Source organism: Coturnix japonica, chromosome 5 (genome assembly GCF_001577835.2).
Source record: "Coturnix japonica isolate 7356 chromosome 5, Coturnix japonica 2.1, whole genome shotgun sequence".
NCBI classification, from domain to species: domain Eukaryota; kingdom Metazoa; phylum Chordata; class Aves; order Galliformes; family Phasianidae; genus Coturnix; species Coturnix japonica.
In genome coordinates this window covers 1,585,657-1,608,062 of record NC_029520.1, presented here as the reverse complement: position 1 = coordinate 1,608,062, position 22,406 = coordinate 1,585,657, and the positions used below count along the sequence as shown (strand labels likewise).

At 41.6% G+C, this 22,406-nt stretch overlaps 1 protein-coding gene across 15 annotated transcripts in view; it reads right to left on the bottom strand.

Annotated features, from left to right (window-relative positions):
* NAV2 (neuron navigator 2) overlaps positions 1 to 22,406 on the bottom strand; it is a 181,250-nt gene that overhangs the window by 22,457 nt on the left and 136,387 nt on the right. For 9 of the 15 annotated variants that reach the window (XM_015863388.1, XM_015863389.1, XM_015863390.1 and 6 more), the window contains 11 exons: positions 17,038 to 17,176; positions 12,908 to 13,199; positions 11,303 to 12,005; positions 8,916 to 9,383; positions 7,831 to 7,896; positions 6,770 to 6,814; positions 5,299 to 5,459; positions 4,336 to 4,524; positions 2,335 to 2,387; positions 689 to 712; positions 487 to 561 (listed from right to left, as the gene is read on the bottom strand). In XM_015863388.1, the coding sequence (XP_015718874.1) occupies positions 487 to 561; positions 689 to 712; positions 2,335 to 2,387; positions 4,336 to 4,524; positions 5,299 to 5,459; positions 6,770 to 6,814; positions 7,831 to 7,896; positions 8,916 to 9,383; positions 11,303 to 12,005; positions 12,908 to 13,199; positions 17,038 to 17,176 (2,215 nt within the window). Of the gene's footprint in view, positions 1 to 486; positions 562 to 688; positions 713 to 2,334; positions 2,388 to 4,335; positions 4,525 to 5,298; positions 5,460 to 6,769; positions 6,815 to 7,830; positions 7,897 to 8,915; positions 9,384 to 11,302; positions 12,006 to 12,907; positions 13,200 to 17,037; positions 17,177 to 21,706; positions 22,042 to 22,406 lie in introns of those variants that run through there. The other 6 variants (XM_015863382.2, XM_032445169.1, XM_032445167.1 and 3 more) reach the window with 3 other exon arrangements.

Genomic DNA, 22,406 nt, shown 5'->3' with positions numbered 1-22,406 from the left:
TGCCATTGTTACCATGATTCCATCAGCCCACTTCTTTATGGAATAGGAAAACATAATGTTTTGCAATGCAGGTTTCTACCGTTTCTTATTCCTACCAGTTTCAGCCATTGTTTGTAGCTCACCACACTTAAATATCGAAACAAGACACTACTTAGAAAGTAACAAACAAGAGTCAGCCTTCAACAACTTTCTCATTATCTGAAGATGCTGTTTTTATCAGACTTCTAAAGCAAAGCAAACATTCTAGTTGAGTATATAAGGGAAGGCATAAGGTAACTCTGTAGGACTGAGCATGTGAGCTTTCCTAAGGTCCCACATATGAACGCAGTTATTCTTTTAAAATACACAGGTAATAGAAAATAAATATTATACACATTTGTGTTGCTGTTCAGGTTTTTTGTTTGTTTTTACTAACAAAATCTGCAGTAGTAATTAATGCATTACATGCATTCCCTGCTCAGAGTTAATTCTTTGAGTTGTACTCACATTTGCAGTTAGCTGAGTTGTCAGAGCTGATACTTTCTCTTGGGACGCATCCAACTCTCTTCGTAGCTTGCGAATCTGTGTATTTTAAGAGATCTCTTTACTGTACCATGATATGAAGCAGTAGAACAGTAAGACAGAAAATGCGTTGTCTTGACAGTATATTTATGCTTGTCATATAATATGCTTGTCAAACCGCTCTTACCTCTGATTGGCATTTCTCTTCAGGCTATAAAATAAAACCAGAGGAAAATATATGAGGACATTACAACAGAACCAGTACAACAACCTTAACTACTATTATCATTATCATTAATATGATTTTCAAGAACTCGAGTAATAATTTCTTATTTAGGATTTTCATGTCTATACTCCATCTTAGATTATTTGCTTGAGATAAAGAAAGCAGGTTGCTTGTACAGCACCTCCTCCTACATGAAGGAATCTGTCTCCACTTCCCAATTTGTCAGCCAGCGCACCACTGAGTCTGAGCTGTGAAAGGCTGAAGTCCTGGTTAGTGCAAAAGGAATTTCATGAGGTTCAGAAGAGACAGGACTGACAAAGACCATGGGAGATCCTTGGCAATTCGCTACCTCGCATGCTCAGCCCTCCATGGGATGGCGGTCATGCTTTTGCCAACAGCAATCTGAAGAAAATTACTACCACTTGGTGCTGTCTAGGCACCGTGATGATGAAAAATTGAGGTCACACAACTAGTTATCTGAGTATGTAAAGTGGATGTATTGACCATCCACTGCGGTCAGGAGGACAAAATTTTGGCTACTGTGGCTTGTTTCTAACCAAAGCTATCAGCAAGGAGAAGGACAGAGTAAAAAGTCACACATCCCACTACTCCTACGTAAACATGTCCAGTACCAGCCACTGTGAAAATTATGTTTGTCAAACCACACTATTAAGAACCACTTGGGCTTGGACAGAAAGCACATGAGCCAGAAACGTAAGCAGTAGCTTCTGACTACTCTCCTTGTGGCTCTTGTGGCTACAAGGAAAGGTCTGTTTTCCATCCTTCCATTCTGTTATCTGTTTTGGCTGCACACAGACCTTGCTTGAGGCAAGGTTCGTAATGGAAAGCAATATTTTCAAATGATTATCAACGCCTTAAGGCCATGTTACACATGTTCTTTGCTTATCAGTGAAACAAATACAAGAAATAACACTATGCTGGCTGGCTGACTTCATAAACAGTTATGCGTGGTCTTCCAAGAGCAAGTCCTTCCATGTTCTCACCAGGTGTCACTTTGTCTTGTTTCAGCTGTGAATATGTGCTAACTGTGGAGCTGCATCATCCTTGCATCATGATTTGAACTGAAAGATTCCGTTCAATTCACATGTATTTCGCAAGTAATTATCGATCATTCATTTCTTCTAAAAAGACCAGTTTATAGGAATCTCCTAAACTGTGATCACAGCATGCCAGGAATGCACGATCCAGTTTTAATCTGTCTAGCTTGGATACCGAGGGCACTGAACAACTTATTCAAGCTTCATCAGTAGTAAAACACAAGGTTAGAATGACTTGAAGCATCCAAATTTGTTGTATGAAATAATTAAGTTCAAAGATCCTCAATTCTGCTGAGGTCTCTAGCAGCAACATCTATTCAGCAGAGTTGTTAAAGCACTGACTCAAACAACAAACTGCTGCTTTTACACCATTATCAACTCTGTTTAATGAGGATGCTGCTAAATATCTACATGCATCTTTATGAAGACCAACATTTCTTTCATAGCCAGCATTCCTCCTCCTTGAATGGCAGAAGTAACATGTACAAAAAGACTAGTTATTCACCAACTCTGATTAACAAAGCGAAACAATCATTCCATTATACTCACTGTTGAATAAATAGATGACGTACTGGACACCAAAGAGAGAGAAGAACCATGCACTGGAGGAAAGAAAACAAACAAACTGAATAAAGTGACCACACATTGGACACCACGGATCTCTTTTACCAGCTATTTGCCTACTGAGGAAATACTTCCATCATCACCCATCATAAACTTAATTACATCATTGCACAACGTTCAGCTGGAAGAAGAGACGGCCAGAAAGCATAATCCATAAACTCCAACTTGGTAAAGCTGTTTTAACAACTGAATACTACAAGTTTTCTGAGGGAGAGAGGTGCCACTGCCAAGATTAAAAAGTTTCAATGTTTCAATGAAGATTTATTTAGAATGAAGTATTTCAGCAGCCTCATCTTAAGACTCAGGAGAAAGAGAAAAGTATAAAGCAGGACAAATAACAGAAATAAGCCTAACTGCTTCACCTTTGGCATTACATGAGACGAGAGGGAGGCTGTTTTGTTTAAGCAGTCCAAACACAGACCAGGATGGAGATGACCTGAGAGGAACAAGAAGATCTAGAGCACCTCCATCAGAAATCACTACAGTGGAGGCTCAGCACTGTCTTCTGAAACATCTCTCTCTTCCTTCACTAGCTACAATGGAGCTGTCTCATGGGTGGTCATGATCTGAACACTCCTTTCTAAGCACACTGTTCAGAACAACTACCTGAAGCTACTATCTGAGCTACCGAAACATGCATGATTACCTTTCCTTGCCTTATTTTTAGAAACAAAATACTGAAGCCTTCATTCAAACTTCAGATAACTTCACACCAATCAGATGAAATCTTTTTCTCTCATCTAAATACTCCAGCAAATAAAAAGAAGAAAAATAAAAAAAAAAAAACTGAGAAAAGTTGGGCTCTAATTAGCTACTGAAATTCTCCTACACTCAAAATAAATGGGTTTAGTTTTCACATTGACTTTATATCCTAAGGCGAGGCTGGAAAGAGAAGTAAACAACGTTTTAAGTTGGCTTCTGGAAGAATTTAAGACAATTAAAAGGAAAAAAACCCACAATAAAGCAAAAAAAAACCCTCACACCCATTTGCTGTTTCTTAATAATGTTCTCAATTAAAATGATCTTTATAGTGCGATGTTAAGGACTGCACTGCAGTAAGAACATAAGAATAACCAGCAGGAGTCAAGCCCAAGGTCTGTCTAATCACATGTTCCATGTCTGGTTGCAACGACAGCAAATGTTTAGGGAAAGAAATGTGACAAGGCAGATTCTTGCTGATTTTTCACCAGGTAGACCTTTCTATCTTCTGGGAACCAGCAGAGACGGTAATTCCTGAGATGGAAGCTGCATTCACACCATTATTTTTCATCGTCACTATAATACATCGTTAAGTGTAAATCATCCAAGATGTCTGTGTCAAGAGCAACCAAGGAATTAATGCTTTTGTGCAATGGCTACTTTAAGACTATTTAATTAGGAGCCTGAAGGCAGCTATGCTCTTCATGTGATTCCTGTTCGCTGCAGTTAACATGCATCTGCGTGCAGACTACAAACTCAGATTGTTTTGGAACTGTTATTTGAACCCTACAGGGGTTATTCTTCTCATTTTCAACCCCTAATGAAGATCCTCAGCCATGGACCTCTAAAATACAATTGCACATATTGGTGTTACAGTAATAGGCGTGCACAAACACTCGGTATGTAACGCGATAGGCCCTCCCTTGCTTGGTTATACATATGTGGAAGGGGTGTAGATGAAGTGGAAAACATATATAAGGGACTTATACACTCAAATAAACACCATTTTACCGCTCACCACATTGGTGTAATGAAAAGCATGTAATTTGGTTGGGCCCGTCAAAGCACCTTACCGAGGGATGTGGCTTATAAGGTCACAAGATTAAGGTAACACACAGAAAACTGCTCTGAAATGACCCATGTGCTGAAATGAAGCACTAAATTTACATTTGGTTTAGGAGAGAATGTCATCTTCTGCTCATTTCCAGCACCACACACTGTACTGACCTTCTTCAAAGCCATCACGGAACGAGCCAGATCTGCTCATTGTCCTGCTCTTCTCATCCAAGGACATGGAGCTGTTCCTGAAGCGTGTGTCACTATAGGGGTCATAGGGACCATCTGCATTGGAAAGGCTGTGGGTCCGCAGCATAGTTGGATTTGACAGGCTCATCTGGGCTGCAGTGGTTGGGCTTGCTGTGAAGCACAGAATAAATGGCAATTTATTTGCATGGTCAAAAATTTTCATGCTCCACGCTGGTGCAGCTATCAGAAAACATTTAAGACACAAATTTTTCATGTCATCCACTTGAGACTTCATCATGTTTCTAATTTCAATGGATTCAAATAAGAGGCATGCAAATCGAACTAATAAATAAGAAAACTCCAGTAAATAAGGTCATTCTAAACATTGCATGATAAGTCCATGCTTCTATAGGCAAACTCAGTAATAACTCATAGGCATGAATTAATTCTCATTTAATTTAATATTTTGCTAACACAGAACAGGCCTCATCTCCTTAGAAGCCGTCAGGTTCCCAGAAAATGGTATTCTTGCAGAATTTTCAGATGAAAAGATAGCACAGAAACCTCAATTCTGCCTCAAGAGCCATTGATCTCCCAGCCAGTGCTTAGAGTATAAAACTTCCATTCCTGTTTTCACATTCTCAGTTTTCATTCTATCAAACACAGCAAGCTGAGATATTAACGAATGGCTCTGCTTAATAGCTCACGATTTAGATTAAGGCATCTGATGACTCCAAGGGAAATACTTTCAGACGTGACTGTAACTATGCCACCTTTGGGCACACAAGACACCAATGCTGATTAGTCACACTAATTTCAACCCAAGTGCTTCCTGAAGGTTCAAAATGGTACTTGGAGCTGCTGCGAGAGCATTACGTTACGTCACATGCTATTTTCAAAGCACACAAAGTATTTCTATGATTCTCAAAACACAGAGTTATTCACCAAGCTGGGAGAAGTTAAATCTAGTTCCAGAAGGTGACGTTATGCTGGATCCCGATGAAAATGGAGAATTGCCAGCAGTGTCCTGGAGCCCTCCTGCTGAATGCGACCGTAGCCATTCTTTTGCATCTTCCTGGCTACGAAGTTGGGAGGAAGGAGTGTACCTGCACAAAGCAAACAGGCTCTTTCAAAATGAACTCTGGCAACTACTGAATAAAGAAAGATGAACAAACGAACAAAAAAACCATGGAATGTCACAAAGCTCGAGGAGGGGGAGAGGAAACAAAAGGAGGAAAAGCTTTCGTATAAAATTTAAAGACTTCTCCTTTCCTACAGCTTCAGCAACAACCAACAAACAGTTAGCAAAAAGCTAATGATAGGAATTGTGTAGTGCAGTATTGCAGAATCAAGTGCAGTGTGTGTTACACAAGTATGACTGAAAAACAAAGACACAGCTTGGAAAACCCTCCCTTTCCTTAGGATATGCCCAAACGTATCCTTATAGTAATATTCTGGTGCTAAGATTAGCTGGATTTATGTCATACGACATATCAAATTCTAGTCAAGAAAGCCATTATCAGATTTTTAAACAAGTTGGGAACCTAATAATTTACACTACACAGACATTAAAGGGAGGTGTATCTCATCTCAAAATGAAATTAAATCATTTAAACAATTAAATAATCAACACGGAGACTACACTGAGCCTTTTTTGAAGGTAAACTTGAGACATGTATCAGTTAATTAAGAATGGGGGGTTTCTGCACGATTGATACCTACCTCTTCAGCACTCAAACGTTTCATTCTTAAGAGAGAGTCTTTATATATTAGAGACACACTCAACTACCACACAAACATTTTAAACAAAATTCCAGTTTAAGAAAGGCTTTTAGCACTCAGCCTCAGGGGATAAAGCTGCTATGAAGAATGATGCATAGAGCACAGAACAAATTGCAGCTGCCATTTCAAGGCATCAACTTAAGAGTTCCTGCAAGCTGCATTAAGCAGATCTGGAGTTCTAAACTGTTTGATATATTTTCCAAAGTGAGTATGTCCATATCCATTCTGAAAGGTTTAGGATGATACTGAACGTATCTTCTGCTTTTGTATGAACACCAAGGACCCTGGGGTGAACATAATCTCATGTCACTGCATGTAAGAGCCACAAAAGCACAAAATTATTGCTTCCAAAGCGAGCCTAGTGATGGCTGATGAGGTGCTTTCCAGCAAAAGCCACAACTCTTGTTTAAGCAGACAAGCCACTGGATGAATAAAAAGAAAAAGCACAGTAGATAATGACCTTTAAGAAGTAAAGAAAAAAGAAAGAGAGAAGGAAAGGAAGGAAGAAAGAAAGAAGGAAGATTGTTGCCACCTCTTGCAAACACTGCGACCATCACCACCAGCCACAACAGAAACACAAGGCAAACTCCAAAGCCACCACAAAAGCTGTTAAACTGCACAGAAACACCAATACCTGAGTCCCTTCTTAGGCAAAGTGTTCCTATCAAGATGTGGGTCGCTGCAGAAAAGTTAAAAGAGAAGAACTTCAGAGAAGGACAACAGGGAAGGGTTAAGATCAGAGTGAAGAAGGGAGTGCAAACATCTGCATCACCTCTTCAGAGGCAAAAAGTGCTGGGGCCTTTCTACAGGAACATGCAAAAACCTCCTTCCCCAGGTGTGGTTTTTCACAGGCATGCAGCTGACACCATGCTAATGAAGCTCATCTGCTCACAAACTGATTCTGCCATTTCTCCCGTCCACAATGAACGTAAAAATACTGTGTGTCAAGCATAAGCTTAAAAATCCCCATTTTGGCAGGCTGTTGCTGAAAACTGATGAGAATCTGCTTGTCAGAACCACCTTCCTGCCTGCTCAGCACTAAACATAGGGAATGCAGCCCGATATTACATTGCAGCTGCGTGCTATGGGGACTAACAGGATCGAGCTGTTTAAATGTACTAATCTCAGCTTAAATTTTGTCAGCAAACTGAAACGTTTCAATTCAGGTCATCTTTTCTCAGCTTTTACATTCATTTTTAGAAGGTTGGTTGAGCCCAAGCCCCCCCACAAAACACTCACGTACCAAACTGCAATAAGGGACTGACAACACTGAATGACACTGGGACTACACGACATAAGTGACAAGCCTGAAACGCAGTGAGAAAAGCAGCATGCCAGAAGGATGCTGAAATGCTAGTGAGAGTTTCAAATGACAGAACAAAAATTGGCAAAGAAATGAGCAAATGTTCAGAAAGAAAAAAAAAAAGTTAACCAACCATCCCAAATCAAAAGATGTTCCCAGTATCAAGAGCAACGAGAAGAACATGCCAACTCTGCCATATGCCGTAATCCAGATTTAGGTAGATAAACGGGGTGTTTGAGTGCACTCTCACTGGCATGTCTTTGTATCAGTTCACAGCTGAACAATGAACACAGCAGGGGACTCGACTGAGCACATCTTTCACAATTCGTGTCACCAAGATGGGCAACAAAACCTACAGCCTTGTGCATTCTACTGTCCTGAGACAGCATTACCTGTCCTGTCTCCTGGGCAAAGTATTTCTGCAGAATTTGGGACTAGCGGCAGGGGAAGAAAGAGGGCTAGAAGAACCAGTCCAGTAAGACAGAAAAAACATTAAAATGTCAAGAGGAGAGAACAGAAAGGAATTACAATAAAAACACAAACAGAAACCCAAACCATCAGAACATTTCATTCAGCAATAACTTCTGTCATTAAGATGCTGATGCAAAAATTGGGTCGCTTGACTATGTAATTAGACATCAGGATACAGCTTATTTCCAACACTTGCGGGGTACCACCTTCTAGAACAGAGCATGCCCTGCAGGTCTCTGTCTGTTTTATCCAGATACCAGCTGAACATGCTGGAAAAGCAGTCCTGTTCCCTCCTCCCTAATCAGCCTGCTCCCCACTCCTACCAGCTACTGATGACAGCTGGGAAACCAATCAGCCTGAAATACAATTCAAGTGACCATTTTCCAATTGGATCCAAATCCCAGCTGGTCTGTGCAATGCATTCACACGAACACCTCCACCAGAAGAATGCAGAGGGCAGCTGGAGATGGGATAGAGGGCAGGAGGGAGAGGCAGAGAAGGGATCAAAGCCGTACAGGGAGACAGGGACTTTTCAGCATGAGCTCGAATCTAAAAGCTTGTCAAATCACATCTTCTTTTCATAAACTGTTGTCATCATCACAACACGCAAGCACTGGAAGCCCAGATTCTACCTTAATTGAATGTTATGAACGTGAAGTTCAACAAGAAGCTTCTCAAATTAAAACTGTCATAACGAACAGATCAAGTAACTCAGGAAAGATATGTGATGCAACATTCATATATTAAGTATAATACAGTAAACAGGAAAAGCTGTCATATTGATTACCACAGCAGATGAAAAATCTCACCTGAACATATCCGCTTGCTCTGAACTGGGTTCCTTTCCTAGAATGGTTACTTAGTTTGTTCTAGTAATCTCATTCAATACCATCTCACAAGAAGCACAACTTGAACTGCAACTACGCTCTTGCCTACTGCTGAGAGAACCTCACTCACTCTGGAAATACATATGAGTATATGGAGATGAGAGAAAATAACTACTAACCTTTCAGACAGTGTGGTCTTAACGCTGTTGGTTCGGACAAAAGGAGTCAGAGAATCATCTTTAGAGGCTGGAATCAAGCTACCGGAGGAGTTATGGCTCAGCCCACCTCCACTGCTCAGAGAGATATCAATGGATTCACAGCTGGTATGAAGACTGCTGACGGACTGATAACCAATGCCATCCTTGCTAACAGCTGAAGAGCTACTTGCGTTGGTGCCCCACGTTAAACTGTTGGAAGGAGCTGAATGTGCAGAACTGGGACTAGAAGCTAGTGGAGACTGGTTCAAATCTGTGTTCTTACTATAGAGAGGACTGCTGCCCCCGCTGCTTAGTATACCACTGCCAGATGGTGAATCAAGATTACCCTGCTGGTTCATAGTAGCATGAGGATTGGAGATGACTACTGAATTTTTCATATTTTCTGCTGTTGTGATGGGAACTTGCTTACTAGGCTTTCCACCAAAAAGTCTGTAAAAAAAAAAGACAGTATGAAAAATACATAACATGGAATATTAAACGCAAAGGTATATTATCTTTTATCTCAGCATTTGACTAAGAGAATGCAGGCATTCACAAACCTGCAGAGATTTGGCAAACTTGGCCTATCTAGACCCCATGTCTACATTTCAAGGCTGAGAAAAGACACAGGCAAAACTTCATGCAACCCATCTCAACTGAATGTGAGAATAAAGCTCAGAGTCTTCTCAGTCGCCATTCTAGAAATCAGTAACAAGTGGAAGAGGTCGAATTCAACTCTGATGAATACGTCTCTATTTAGACAGCCTGGTAAAAACTCAAGAATGAAATCTGAGATCAAATAACGGAGCAGTGAAATTCAGCATCAGCATCTTCTCTTTGAGGTTGAATGTGTTTCTAATGCAGTATTTCAATTATGGCTAGCAACGTGGCTTTCTATTCATCAAAAAATAAATCAATCTGCAATCAAAAAATCAATTGAATTTCCAGATTTATGTGCCGAGGTATACAACACTGAAAATCTGCATTTGCCATGCAGCATGCCTTAGAATTGAAAGGTCTATCTGTGTTTTTCATTTTAAAGGAGTCACTGATGAAGATTAAACATCCTACAAGACATGGCTAATCTAAAGATAACTAGGAATAAAACAAATGAAGTATCTGGAATTACCCTCGCCAAATGCTCTTCAAAGAAAACCACTCATCTAAAAAGAAACAGCTTACAACTCTATGAAGCTTTAGCCTAAGCTGCCATCACAGCCATTATGCTTGCACTGGTGCTTCAGATGGAATGCAGCTTTATCACATCACTGCAAGCAGGATGATGTAGCGTAACTGTATGGGTATCATGGTGTCAAGACAAAATGAAATGCAAAACACTGCAACTTGAAACAGACAAGCTACTCGATGTCAAATTAAACTGAAAAATTATATTAATGAAACCTTTCACTAATATCAGACTTTGATGTCAAGAAATTAATGCCTGCCCAACTCAGCTTTCATGTTAAAGTAACGTGTGGGGCAACGATGGAGAAATAGAAGGCAAGTAAGACACCTGTTCAAAAATACCACTGAGATAAGAGATTTCAACCCAGCTTAGACAGGAATTTCTTTTAGGCTTCTTTGTATTTGAATAACCCGCTATTATGAGTGTTACAAAAGCTATTTTATATCTAAACTCTGTATCTTAGGTTCAGAAAATCAATGTTGAATAAACGATCATAGATCAGACATACAGAACTGCAAAATTTCTGAATCTCTTTGTGTTCACTCCCTATTCTCAAGTCCAGAGACTATTACTGTGGTTCCAAATCCATCCTTGGTGTTTCTTCATTGAATCACTGAATAATACTTTCGCAACATCAACCCTGCTCACCCATATCTATACGGACTTGCTATTTCCATATCAACAGCGCATCGTACTGGGGATGAAATTATTCAAAGTAGGTGTGCCATACTGGGGATGAAATCTTACAAAGCAGGTGTCTACTGGACTGTCCTCAGAGCAGAGGACTATAGCATTTCTAGCCAAGAGCTCCTGAAGATATATGGCTGTGTATGCCCTGAGCAGAACTTCCTCTGTTCTTGAGTACGCCCAGGTCATATGAACACCATATGCACCTATTCAGCCTGTCCAATCAACAGTTCTTATGACAGAGACTCGTATCACAACTGCCCGTACTTCTACCAGACAGATTGCTTTTCTTTTCCATATGTTAAACTCTTGCTCTTGTCTCAGTGTGCTCTGTGTATTTACAACACTAGCCCAACTGTTTATGTGAAATTAAATACAAAGACCTTCATGTAGGACACTAAGCGCTCCTCAAAATACAGCCAGACCTGGCTCAAAGAGTCCTGGACCATTCAGCTCTAACTAACATCATTTCACAATCAATGAATTTATTGCCTACCTGCGCAAAGTGGGAGAGGCCACATCAGGGTACTTGGCTCCTTGCTGGTGAGTACTTTGAGCTCCACTAGAAGCAGTCTGTGATGCAGGGTTCACTTTAACAGAATTACATGAGGCCACGCTTTCGTTGTCAGACGAAATCCCTTTCTCTTTATCAGTCTGATTGACTAATCCTGGCAGAGAGCTTCCAAGAATTACCTTGGCCGGCTCTCTCATTTTAGGGACAGGCAACCCAGCTGATTTGCTGCTTATGTTGGAGTCTATGCTACTAGTGCTTGATCTATTCCCAGCTCCACTTCTGCTACTTGATTTACTGGGCCGGGGTAAGCTACGATACTGAAGGTTAGTTCGGGCACTAAGCGCTAAGTAGCCATCATCCTGGTTCTGTGAGCCATCAACACTAGTCTTCCGACCAGCGGTCCTACCCATGAGTCCAGATGACTTTGGGATTTTTCCCAGAGTAGCTGATCTACTGGTGATAGTTGCCCCACTGGCCGTAATGATAGTCATGCCTACGGCTGACCCGCTCTGTTTCTTAAATCCGAATGCATTAGCATTAGCAGCAGTTGTTCTAGAGTTACTTGTGGGAAGCTTTTTGGATTCATCACCACTGCTGCGTCCTGCATCTGATGGGGAACGTTTAACATGTCCAGCCTTAGGAGATAGTCTACCCTTTTCTGATACCTTGGCGTCATCAGTTTTCCCTACAAAAATAGAAAAAGAATTCTAATATTTAATGACTTGAAAACAGCAAGCAAATGATGAAACTCAAAGCAGCATGAAAAGCAAAAGCGTGCTAGCCACAAGAGTGTGGTTAAAAACTATGATCTAGTCTGCACTGAACTTAAAGGCCACTCTAATGAGTTATACATGCAGACTTGTCAGAGAAAGTAGCATGTTTGCCCTTCATAGCACGAAAAACAGAACAAACTTATGTAATAGTGACAGATTAGCAGCGCTCTGTAGCTACTACAGATTGATCCCTTTTTATCAGCAGAAAGAAGCTGTGTTAGGTAGAGTTATTTTCCTATAATGTATTTTTCAAGAAAATAAGTAGTGACTTCAACTTTCTTTGTGTTACAGTTGTTCACACAATCAAATAAGAGGTATTAAACTTACATTACTTGCTTATGTAAATTCAATCACTTTTCATTCACACATCTGCAAGTGCTAAAATCAACTCTAAATTTATGAGAAAGCCCAGAACTAAAAGGTGTTTTATTATAAATTAGCATGCTGGTTTAGTACTGGCTAAAAAAACCCCTCTCCTCAACCACATTCACTGTATATTCTTAAAGTTAATCGTGACTTCAAAAGCTAAAATTATATTATTCAAGCCTCATATGTTAACACTATGCCCAAAAAATAGCTTGGCTTAAGACCAGGGTTGTCTAAAAAACAACTTTCATGGTGTACAACTACAAAATACTCATTTTAAAATGAAGAGAAACAGAAATGTGGACGTACGAGTTGCCGTACAGGTTTAAAAAAATACCTAAAAATAAAAAGACAAGATTACCTGAAGTTCAGGTTCTACCTCTGTAAAGTATTCAGACTGTTTCCCCACTGAGTGCCCTTTTTGTTTGTATCTTACACCTTTTCTCACCTGTTCCAGGTGTCTTTAATGCGCCCGAGGTGGTTGAAGGTTTAGTCCTTGGTGTGGTAATGCCAACCTGAGCCGACATGCCCCGTCGCCAGGAACCCGTCTGCGAAATAACAGCATTCTTCCTACCAGAAGTGCTTTTATCAGATTCATCAGACACATCAGAGGGATTCCGCCTCCATTTAGACCCTGGCTCCATTTTTATGCCACTGTCAGATCCTCCGTCTGATTTCTTGACTTCATCGCTGGACCATAAGGAATTCCGCTCGACCTGGGAATGCTTTTCTGCATCAGTCTAGGACAGATAATGAATTACAATAGAACCTTCATAAGCACATCTTCCTTTTGAGCAGCTTCACAGAAGAGAATCATTAAACTGATTAATAAAGTCAGCACTCATCTCTAAGTACCAGTAAACACAACATGCCATTGAATAGGAAAAGTCACAGTAAGAAAAGAGCCCAACAACGTTATATCTCTTCTAATGAGGTAGGCAAAAATATAAAAAAACATACGAATTGATCCCTTTAGAACAAACAAACAGATAAAAAAGAAAGAAAAAGAATTTGGTTTATAAAGGACACATTCAGCCCTATGCCATTTATAATCCCCCTCTCAAATTTCTAAGGAACCCTTTATAGCACAGTGCCAACAAATCATTTTGAACCATTGCAGCTAACTCTCCTTTGTTCCTGCTGCTTTCCTATCTCTTGTCTGGCAATCTGATCTCCAGAGCATGATGAGGCAGCTTTATGAACAGATCTGAAGCTGTGGAATGCTGTTAATTCTGATATGCTAGAAAGACACCCAAGAACTGAAGAAGAATGAATCCCTCCTAACTTTCTAGCAACACTCAACTCTGTCTTAAATACACAAACTACATCAGTTCATCAACCATTCTCAGCTCTCACAAACTGTTTTTCCCTATGTTTGTAACATGTTCTCAATGTAATCATTTCTGTGTCTCGAGTTTCTCTAAAATCACCATTTCATGAAAACATCTCCTACACTCACACATCTTGGAAGAGAGCACAGGGGCAAGGAACAACAATCAGCCAACAGAACTATCCTAACACTGTCAATCACACGTTGTCATTAGTACCTCACTTCAAATACCTTGTCTGGAATTGCATATTTACACTGTACAGATTTGAGAGCAGGAAATACACCTACTTTATTCTAGCTTTGGTTGGCTATGACATGCTCTTGTGCTTTCCTTTTCCCCGCTTCACATCTGTAAGAGCAGTACAATCTCAACACAATAAACTGCACTACAGCAAGCCCTCTGCCTCTGCTCCCTTCAGTTCTACTTCATCTCCCACACGTAGGTTTTTTCTCCAAGCTCTTTTCCCCAGCCTTTGAAATGCTGCACATTTACCCTCTAAGCTCCTTGGCCAGAGATGTTTGCTTAATGGTAAACAACAAGAACAGCACAGAAACATGACTAAGGAATCAAAAGCAAAACATGGCGAAACCTGGCTTCCAGTTTCAGCAGAAACTCCACCCACCTGAAAGGCCTGGATTAGGTGAAAGTGGAAAACTCTGCAGCGGGACACAGCAAGACATGTAGCACGATAAACCTATTCACTAAGCTGCAAACAGATCAAATCGACCAGCGAGCTTGTGGATGTCCCCCCCTGTGGAAGCATCACGGCCAGGCTGGACAGGGCAATGAGCAACCTGGTCTAGAGGGACATGTCCCTGCCCATAGCAGGTGGTTGGAATTGGATGATATCTAAGGTCCCTTCCAACTCAAACCATTCTATGATTCTATGATAATCAGAGCAAGACACAGTGACATGGTAAGGTAAATTCTAGTTCCCTTCCCTGGCTTGCTCAGAATCAACCTGAGAACATCTTCACATCACTGCTACCAAAGGGGACTACGATAATCAATAAAGATTAAATCATGGCTGTATTTAGGGCCTGGTTCTCAGAGATGAACAAAATAAGTCTTCTTCTGGAGATGGAAGTATTCAGAAACTTTCTTTTCCACTGTGAGCACGTCCTGTTCATTGCAGAGTAACTAACTGATTTTATCAGTAGACACTGACATGTTAGAGCTCTCCCTTTGATGAGCTGTCTTATTTGTCTGAACTCCCAGCTGCACATGTGTGAGCTTCCAGCTCCCTCTTTAATTACCTGAAATCCAACTTCTGCACCACCTCAAATAGATGCGGTAGCTTAAAAGTTAAGCACCTGCTATTTACAAGAACCAAAGCAGAGGATCGCCTGAGAAGAAAAGTCCTCATCCCTGTGCAGATGTGTACCAGTCCTTTGTGGCTTAGAAGGGGAACCCAAACCCTGGCACAGGCCACCATACTCGAGATAAGGCAGAAAAAGCATATATGCAGCACTCACTATTGTCATGAGCAGTGAGGACTACTCTGGGCAACAAAAAAACAACCCTGCAGGATGTACGTAGTTCCATTGCTCTCTGCTGTCTGACTGACAAGAATAGGATTTTGTTGTTGTTGTTGAAAACAAAATATTTTATGGATAATAATTTGCAGTTGACAGTACCTAGAATAAAGAATTTCAGTCATGGAAACTGAGGAGAGAAGCAGGTCACAGACACAAATCAAAGAACTGTAAACAAACCCATGCATCTTGGCTCCCAGTTCCCTCTTTTAATGGCTATGTTCTTTACAAGCTTCAGCTCATCTTCTGCTATAGGTCTGCATTCTTTTGAATGCTGTGATAGTTGTGGAGGAGGAAGAGAAGCTCAACAACACAGATGTTGATCTCTTAGAGGTGTTTCCAAGAATCTGATCCATCAGAAGATATAAGTCAAATGAGTTTCTATTTTTTTTTCTCTGTTTAATATTTAGTCACGTCTCCTTTTTCTTCCTTTTTTTTCCTTCCCAACAGTATTACAATGCTGAGATATTAACAACTGTCAAAAAAACACCTGAGTTGCCTATGTTATTTTCCCTATTAACATACTGAAAAACATGCTTGATATATCTTAACTCCTCTCAACTTGTACAGGACTTGCATTAGCAGCTTTGAGCACACATGAAATCACCGATACACAACCAGATGCTTACTGGGAATCTTTAATGTAGGCTCAAGTATGCACTGTGGCAAGGGAACAAAGAGTAATATATGCTCGTACCACAGTCCTGCAGGCAGAGTTAAGACTTCACAGCAACCACGCTTCTACATTAGAACAGGTATTAAAAGCAAATGTAGGGTCCAGTTATGAAAAGGAAGAACAATAATATAAGAAAGAAACTGAAAAGAAAGTCATCTCTTTCCTTCTCCTCTATCTGCTGCAGTGCTAAGTCACTGCAGGGCGGCAGCTTTGACATATATACATGTAGGTTGCTGATGGATATAAAATTTATCTTCCTATGAAATGCTGCCAGAAATAAAAAGCCTGAAGTAACGTGCAGCCCCGGAAGCTGGAAATAATCTATTTCATTTGCCTAGTACATGTGCATTTCTGATGGGAGTGGAAATGATCTTCAACCTTCACGCTGACTTAATTAAATTCTATTATGTGGAAAAAAAAAAACATCACATCCTTTTCTAGAGCTAGAAGGAAAATTCCCATCTACCGTGGCATGTTCTCTGTACAGCAGTCCTGGTATGAAGGAAAAAAATCACTTGTTGCTATAACGCCACAGCAGAGATTCCACAGTTACAGAAACACAGGAAACATTCATAAATACCACATACGATATGGTGGTTACTGCTGCTTGACACTTCCTTCTCAGCAACACCAACTGCACTGAGGGTTGAGCATGGGTTCAGTTGGTCAAGTACATAAGAAAGGGGAAGGTGGTAAAGGCACATCAAAAACATGAGTGTGGACTGATTAAGGAACCTGGAGCTCAGTTCTGATGCAGTACGGTACTTAGCATGGTCAAAACAACAATAATTCTTTGCATTCTTACTGTTTTTCCTCAATCAGCTTCCCAGTTTTTCAGCCTTCACTGCTGAAAGGCTGTAAAAGCAGCTGCAAATTAGAGCAAGGTTACTGTATAACAGAAACTTATGCATTTAACCATTATTCTGTCAAGAAATTCTATCTGTGAAGGCATGAATAAACAGTTCATCCAACTTAAGACAATAATATCGACTGTGTGGATAACGCAATAAACATCAGCGTTACTCTTTTACCTTACCTGTGCATCTAAGTTTTTACGGGAGGAGGCAGGTGTGTTGGCATAAGAGCTGATAGAGGAGCTGGTGTTAATGTCATCAGTGCTGAGATTATCTATGGTGTCACTGATCCCACTGCTGACAGAGCTGCTGTCATCCCAGCTGGAGAAAAAAACAACACCACACCAAGAAAATATGGGTAAAAAAAGACAAAACATAATTCAAAAGAAAATTTTTCTTTCTCCAAGCCTTATCATACTGCTGGTTGCCAGATGTAAACAGCCTGCTCATTTTCATAACTTATCTTCATTACAGAACAAGTCTAAGTTCATACTGCTCATTGACTGTGCTGTTGCCACACAGCCTACTCTATGTCATTGGAAAGTTGGCAGCACCAATGATGTCATTCTTCTCATTGAAAGTTTGAGCAAACAAACCTTGAAGTGACCCTCGGAACGATGCCCAAAGTCCCGCACAGGGGAGGGTGTTGGCAGCAAGGTATGTGTGGGATGATATAGTGCTCACGTGCACAGCCATGATGCAGAGATGGAATGCAAACACAAGGATCTCAGGGGCAGTCTTTTGTACTTGGTTGCTACGCATGCAACCTAAATCTACAGCTCATAGCATCAGTTATGAGAGATGTTTAGAAAATAAGACAGTTCAAAGTTTGAAAGAATACATTTACCATTGGAAAAAATGCATCTCATCTCAATTACAAGCAGTTTTACTGCTATCAGCCAGTCCCATCGACTTCAGTTGGGCTATCTCAGGCATTAGAGAAATATGTAAGTGCCCTTCTGAACTGGGACATGTGCTGAATGACAAAGGTGGAAGCACGCATCTGAATGCACTGATTGCTGTGGCTTCCCCTTAAATACATCTCGGGCTTTACACCTTTCATGTGCTGATGGAGGCTACACAATACTAATGCCCATGACTATTCCGACAAGCCAAGCTTCCACCAGCCATAGGCAAGATGCTATTACATTACAAGCTCTTCACCCCACTAAGTGCCCCACTGTATTTGGTACAATGCACAGCCGTGCAGGACACTGCATCTGTCACCAGGTGGATGCATCTCCATTTGCACAGTGCTCTCACAACAACCCCAAGGGCTCTGCATAAATTCATTCACTCCTGAGTTGGAGCCTTGATGGTTAAAGCCAAAAGAAAGGATGCATAATGGGGAACCCAGCAGCCCTTGTAATTACAGTACGCTTGGCTCCCAGAGCCCCGATAACATCTTTGTAATTTAGCTGGTGCAATTAATAATGGCTGATGTCAGCAGAAGTCTACTCAGCTGCGACCTGAAGCTGGAATGTTTGGGCTTTCCTTTCTCTATTTGATCAGTTACCTGAAACTTTACTTCGATTATCGAAAACTACGTAAAATCTTTAAGTGAATTTTACAGGGCAATCATTCAACCGCTCTCTTAAAAACCATTCCCATTACTGAAAATAGCTCAAGTAAACGAGATCAAACAGCCACTAAAGACATATTGTTATAGACGAGATGAAGGTAAGGGCGCAGCAAAGCTTTAACCAATGCTGGGTAGGGAAGATAACCATCACAGCCCAATGCTAGCAATTCTGCCTTGCTATGGAAGGTAGAGCCTCTTCCTTTTTTGCAGTGGAAGTGGGCTTTCACGTTATCAGTTAGTTACCCAAAGCACAGCAAGCTCTCTCCTGCTCCTTACAAGTCCAGCAGTACCCATGGTCCCTTCCCTTCCCTTCCCTTCCCTTCCCTTCCCTTCCCTTCCCTTCCCTTCCCTTCCCTTCCCTTCCCTTCCCTTCCCTTCCCTTCCCTTCCCTTCCCTTGGCTGCTCACCCTAATGTGACTAACTTCTACGGATCGCCCACGTAAAGCACTAGGTCAACTACTCCAAGCTGCTTTTTCAAACAGGTTTTCAATGCGGTTAAGCTCAGACTTGTATTTTTCTACAGTCTATCAGCACTTTCCCATCTTGCATAATCATCATCCACAGAATTGGGTCTTCTTTTGTCAGCTTGGAGGGCACATGAAACTGTCCTAAACCACCCCACAGTCCTTGACAGCAGAAACATTTGCAGTTTGCAAGTCCAAAGAAAAACGTCATTAAAATACGACTCAGTAAAGCTATTGTTTGAAGGCTGAAATCCACCCTTAGCTGTGGATGGGTGTGGATTCTAACATTGCTGGTTCTTCACTCAAAACCAAAATTACAATGAGCTGCTGAAAAATACATTTGTCAAAGACAGGGCCTTGGGGCTCTACAATATTTCAACTGGAAACATGGTAATTATCCTCTCCTACCTAAAAATTTAACTATTTATTAGTTGATAGGAGAACAAAAAAAGAATAAATCAAGGCGTAAAATGACTGAAAGAGGGGAAGGGGAAAACAAATACAGATCAATTCCGCCTGTCCATTCTGGAGCAGAATCCAATCCCTATACAACATTCCTGGCACCCAGTTAACCTGGAGGTGTAACTGGGAGCTGTTCAGTGGCCATTTGGTTTACACCACCGCCAAGCTGAAGCAGTGTTGCTGTCAAGCTGTGCTTAGCACTCATCTAAGATAACATTTCAGGATTTACATTTAAAAGACCTCTTTGTAAAAGAGAATAATTATCAGAAGAAAAGTATCCATTTGGGTCCACAAAATTAGGGAAGAAAAGGGTAGTAGAAACTAGAAACCTGCGTGCTCTTTTTGCTTAATTTTTTATATCAGTGCTAATAAGCCGTTAAAAAACAACACTAGATTTCATTTTGCCCTTAAAACTTGACAAGTTTTAGGAAATGATGTGACTTTCAGCTGAAACTACCAGTCTCTTAGCATAAAGCAGAAATTCCAATGACCATCTCTTTTGCTCCAAGACATTTCAGTCACTCGCTATCTACAGCCACTAAACAGAGCAGTCCCAGGACTGCATTAAGTTGCAAAATGCTTGGCTGGTGGAACTTGTTTTCAGGCCATTGTTCAAAACAATTGTTCCTATGGCACTACGCAGCCTGGGGGTGAGGTGATAAATCAGAGCCTTTGACCCAAATGCTGGGTGAACAATACAGCACAGCTAGCTCTGAAGAATCCAGCTCATAACACTGTAAGCAGCTACTGACCTCTGTTTCATGGGCTCGAAACTGTTTTTTTGCAACGACTTTCCTCTTGGACTGCTGCTGGCCCCCCATCCAAAACCTTCCTGTGCTGAGAGGCACGACTAGTCCCAACAAAAAGCATACAGCCCAGCACTGAGCCGGTGGCTCCCCAGTGGTCAAGTCAAAGCTGCTGGGTTGATGGCTGTCTGAAATGACCTTAGCGGTCTGTTCCAACCCATGATGACCCTATGATTCAGCTGAGCACTCGGCTCAGCTCCCTGCACTCCAGCAGCAGAGCCAGGAGTCCACAGCCAAGCACCAGCAAATGCAGCTCACAGCTGCAGCGTGCTCTTCTCTCCCTTTGGCCCCAGCCAAAGCTCCCTGGGACCGCAGGGATGAGGCCCAGCACCCAGAGCTGATACCTGGGGGATCCATCCCCTCCCAGCACAAAGGCACTATTTACAGTCGCAGCCCCAAGAAGGGGTGGCACTGACTGAAAACAGCAACGCGCTTTCTGACACAGCTCTGTCATCTGAATGCTCCTCCAGAACTGAATGCGGTGTGTGAGAGCTGAGCAGGTCACAGAGCAGCTCCTGTTACCTGGCAGCCTACTTTGGGAAACAAAGAAAAGATTCATAGCTCCGACACAAAATAAAAACGGGCTGGAACACAACGAGGGAAAAGAAGAGATTAGCTGAATTCTTAGAGCACTGACGTAACTAAACAGGGGAAGGAAAGGAACGAAGCATAGTATGGAAACAAAAACATGCAGCAGGCATGTCAGTTCCTTGCAGCAAGCAACCCACAGAGCAGCCTGGCCTGCCCTAAGCCCTGCAGTTGCACACCTTGGGCCAGGCTACCTGCCTGCAGCCCTGGCACACACAGCACGGGCTGCTATGCTCCCCAGCCTGCACGTAATTCTCCTGCCTGTGCTCCAGCTGTAACACAAATGCCATCTCCTGTAAGGACAGCACGTGGTAATTCTAGGAGCACATGGCACAAAACCATCAGCTGAAGACTTGAGAACAATCTGCAGTCACTGCTGAAGCTTTTTGTTGCTCACAACACATCACAAACCAACTCAAATTTGCACAGGAATGAGAGCTGCACAGTCTGTCCTGAAATGCAAGTGCAGCCCGTGCTGTGATAATGGCCAGGAACAGCCTGACTCGAGCCTTTGTTTCAGTGAGAAGTGAGCTCATTCTCATAGAGAGATCCTTCTTTTGCTCAGAGAGCAAAGGAGAGTTAAAATATAACAAAGCCACTAAAACCCTGCGACACGGAGAGACAACCAGTCAGACTGCAACCTATTAAACAGGCAATAAAACTCACAGAATCCCGAGTAAAGCCAGAAAAAACAAACGCGGCGGTAGCTGTCAGTTCTCACATAGGGGCTTTCTGATTAATTCATCTAAATCTTTGTAACATAATAAAATAGACTGACTTTGTGTATTCATCGAGCCTGATGAAATACAGAATGCAGGGAGAAAACTTGCCACATTTACTGCATCCCTTAACACGTTTCTATTGCTGCCAGAATTCAAACGCTAGTCCTACTTGCACAGAGGTGCAACACAACACACACAACGCTTTCAAAGTGCAGAAACTGCCTTACCTTGCAATATTCCTCGGCCAAAGCGCTTCTCCACCTTGCTGCCCAAGAAGAATCCCAGGAAAAGGGCTTAGGTTTACTTTACAGGTTGATACCTTCATTAGGCTACCATTAACACCCCACGGAATGAAGCAGCTTGCAACCTGACTACCTAGGCACAAACTATAAAGTAGGAGGAAGGCTGTTTTTCAACAGCACTCAGCATCCAGCAGATCTGAAAGACACTGGCAAGTAAAGCCCAGCTAGAAGGTGATCATCAGAAACTTCCCCTAGAAAGAAATCTGATCCCTCAACAAAATTAACCTCTGAAGTGCTGGAGAAGTGAGAGGTCAAGGCTTTCTACTGGTACTAGGTCATCTGTGAAAAGCTGTAACCTGATGGCAGTAAAACAGGCAGACTGGGTGCCTCCAGATCACATACCGTAACGTATGAAGTAAAAGCCCATGTCAGCAATCCTGTACTTGAAGGTACTAAATGACAGTATTTGATCTCAGCTCAAAGCCCACAGTCTGTTAAAGTGTATTTCCTAGTCTGTTTTTATAGTCTCGCAGACCCAGTCAACTATGTGACTGCTAAAATAACTATAGTTTGCTTTATGAGAACGCAGCAGCATAAAACCAGATGACATACTTCAAATGTTTTAACATCAAATATTTGGAATACTGGTAAAATATGAATGTTGCACATATACACACGTTAAAAA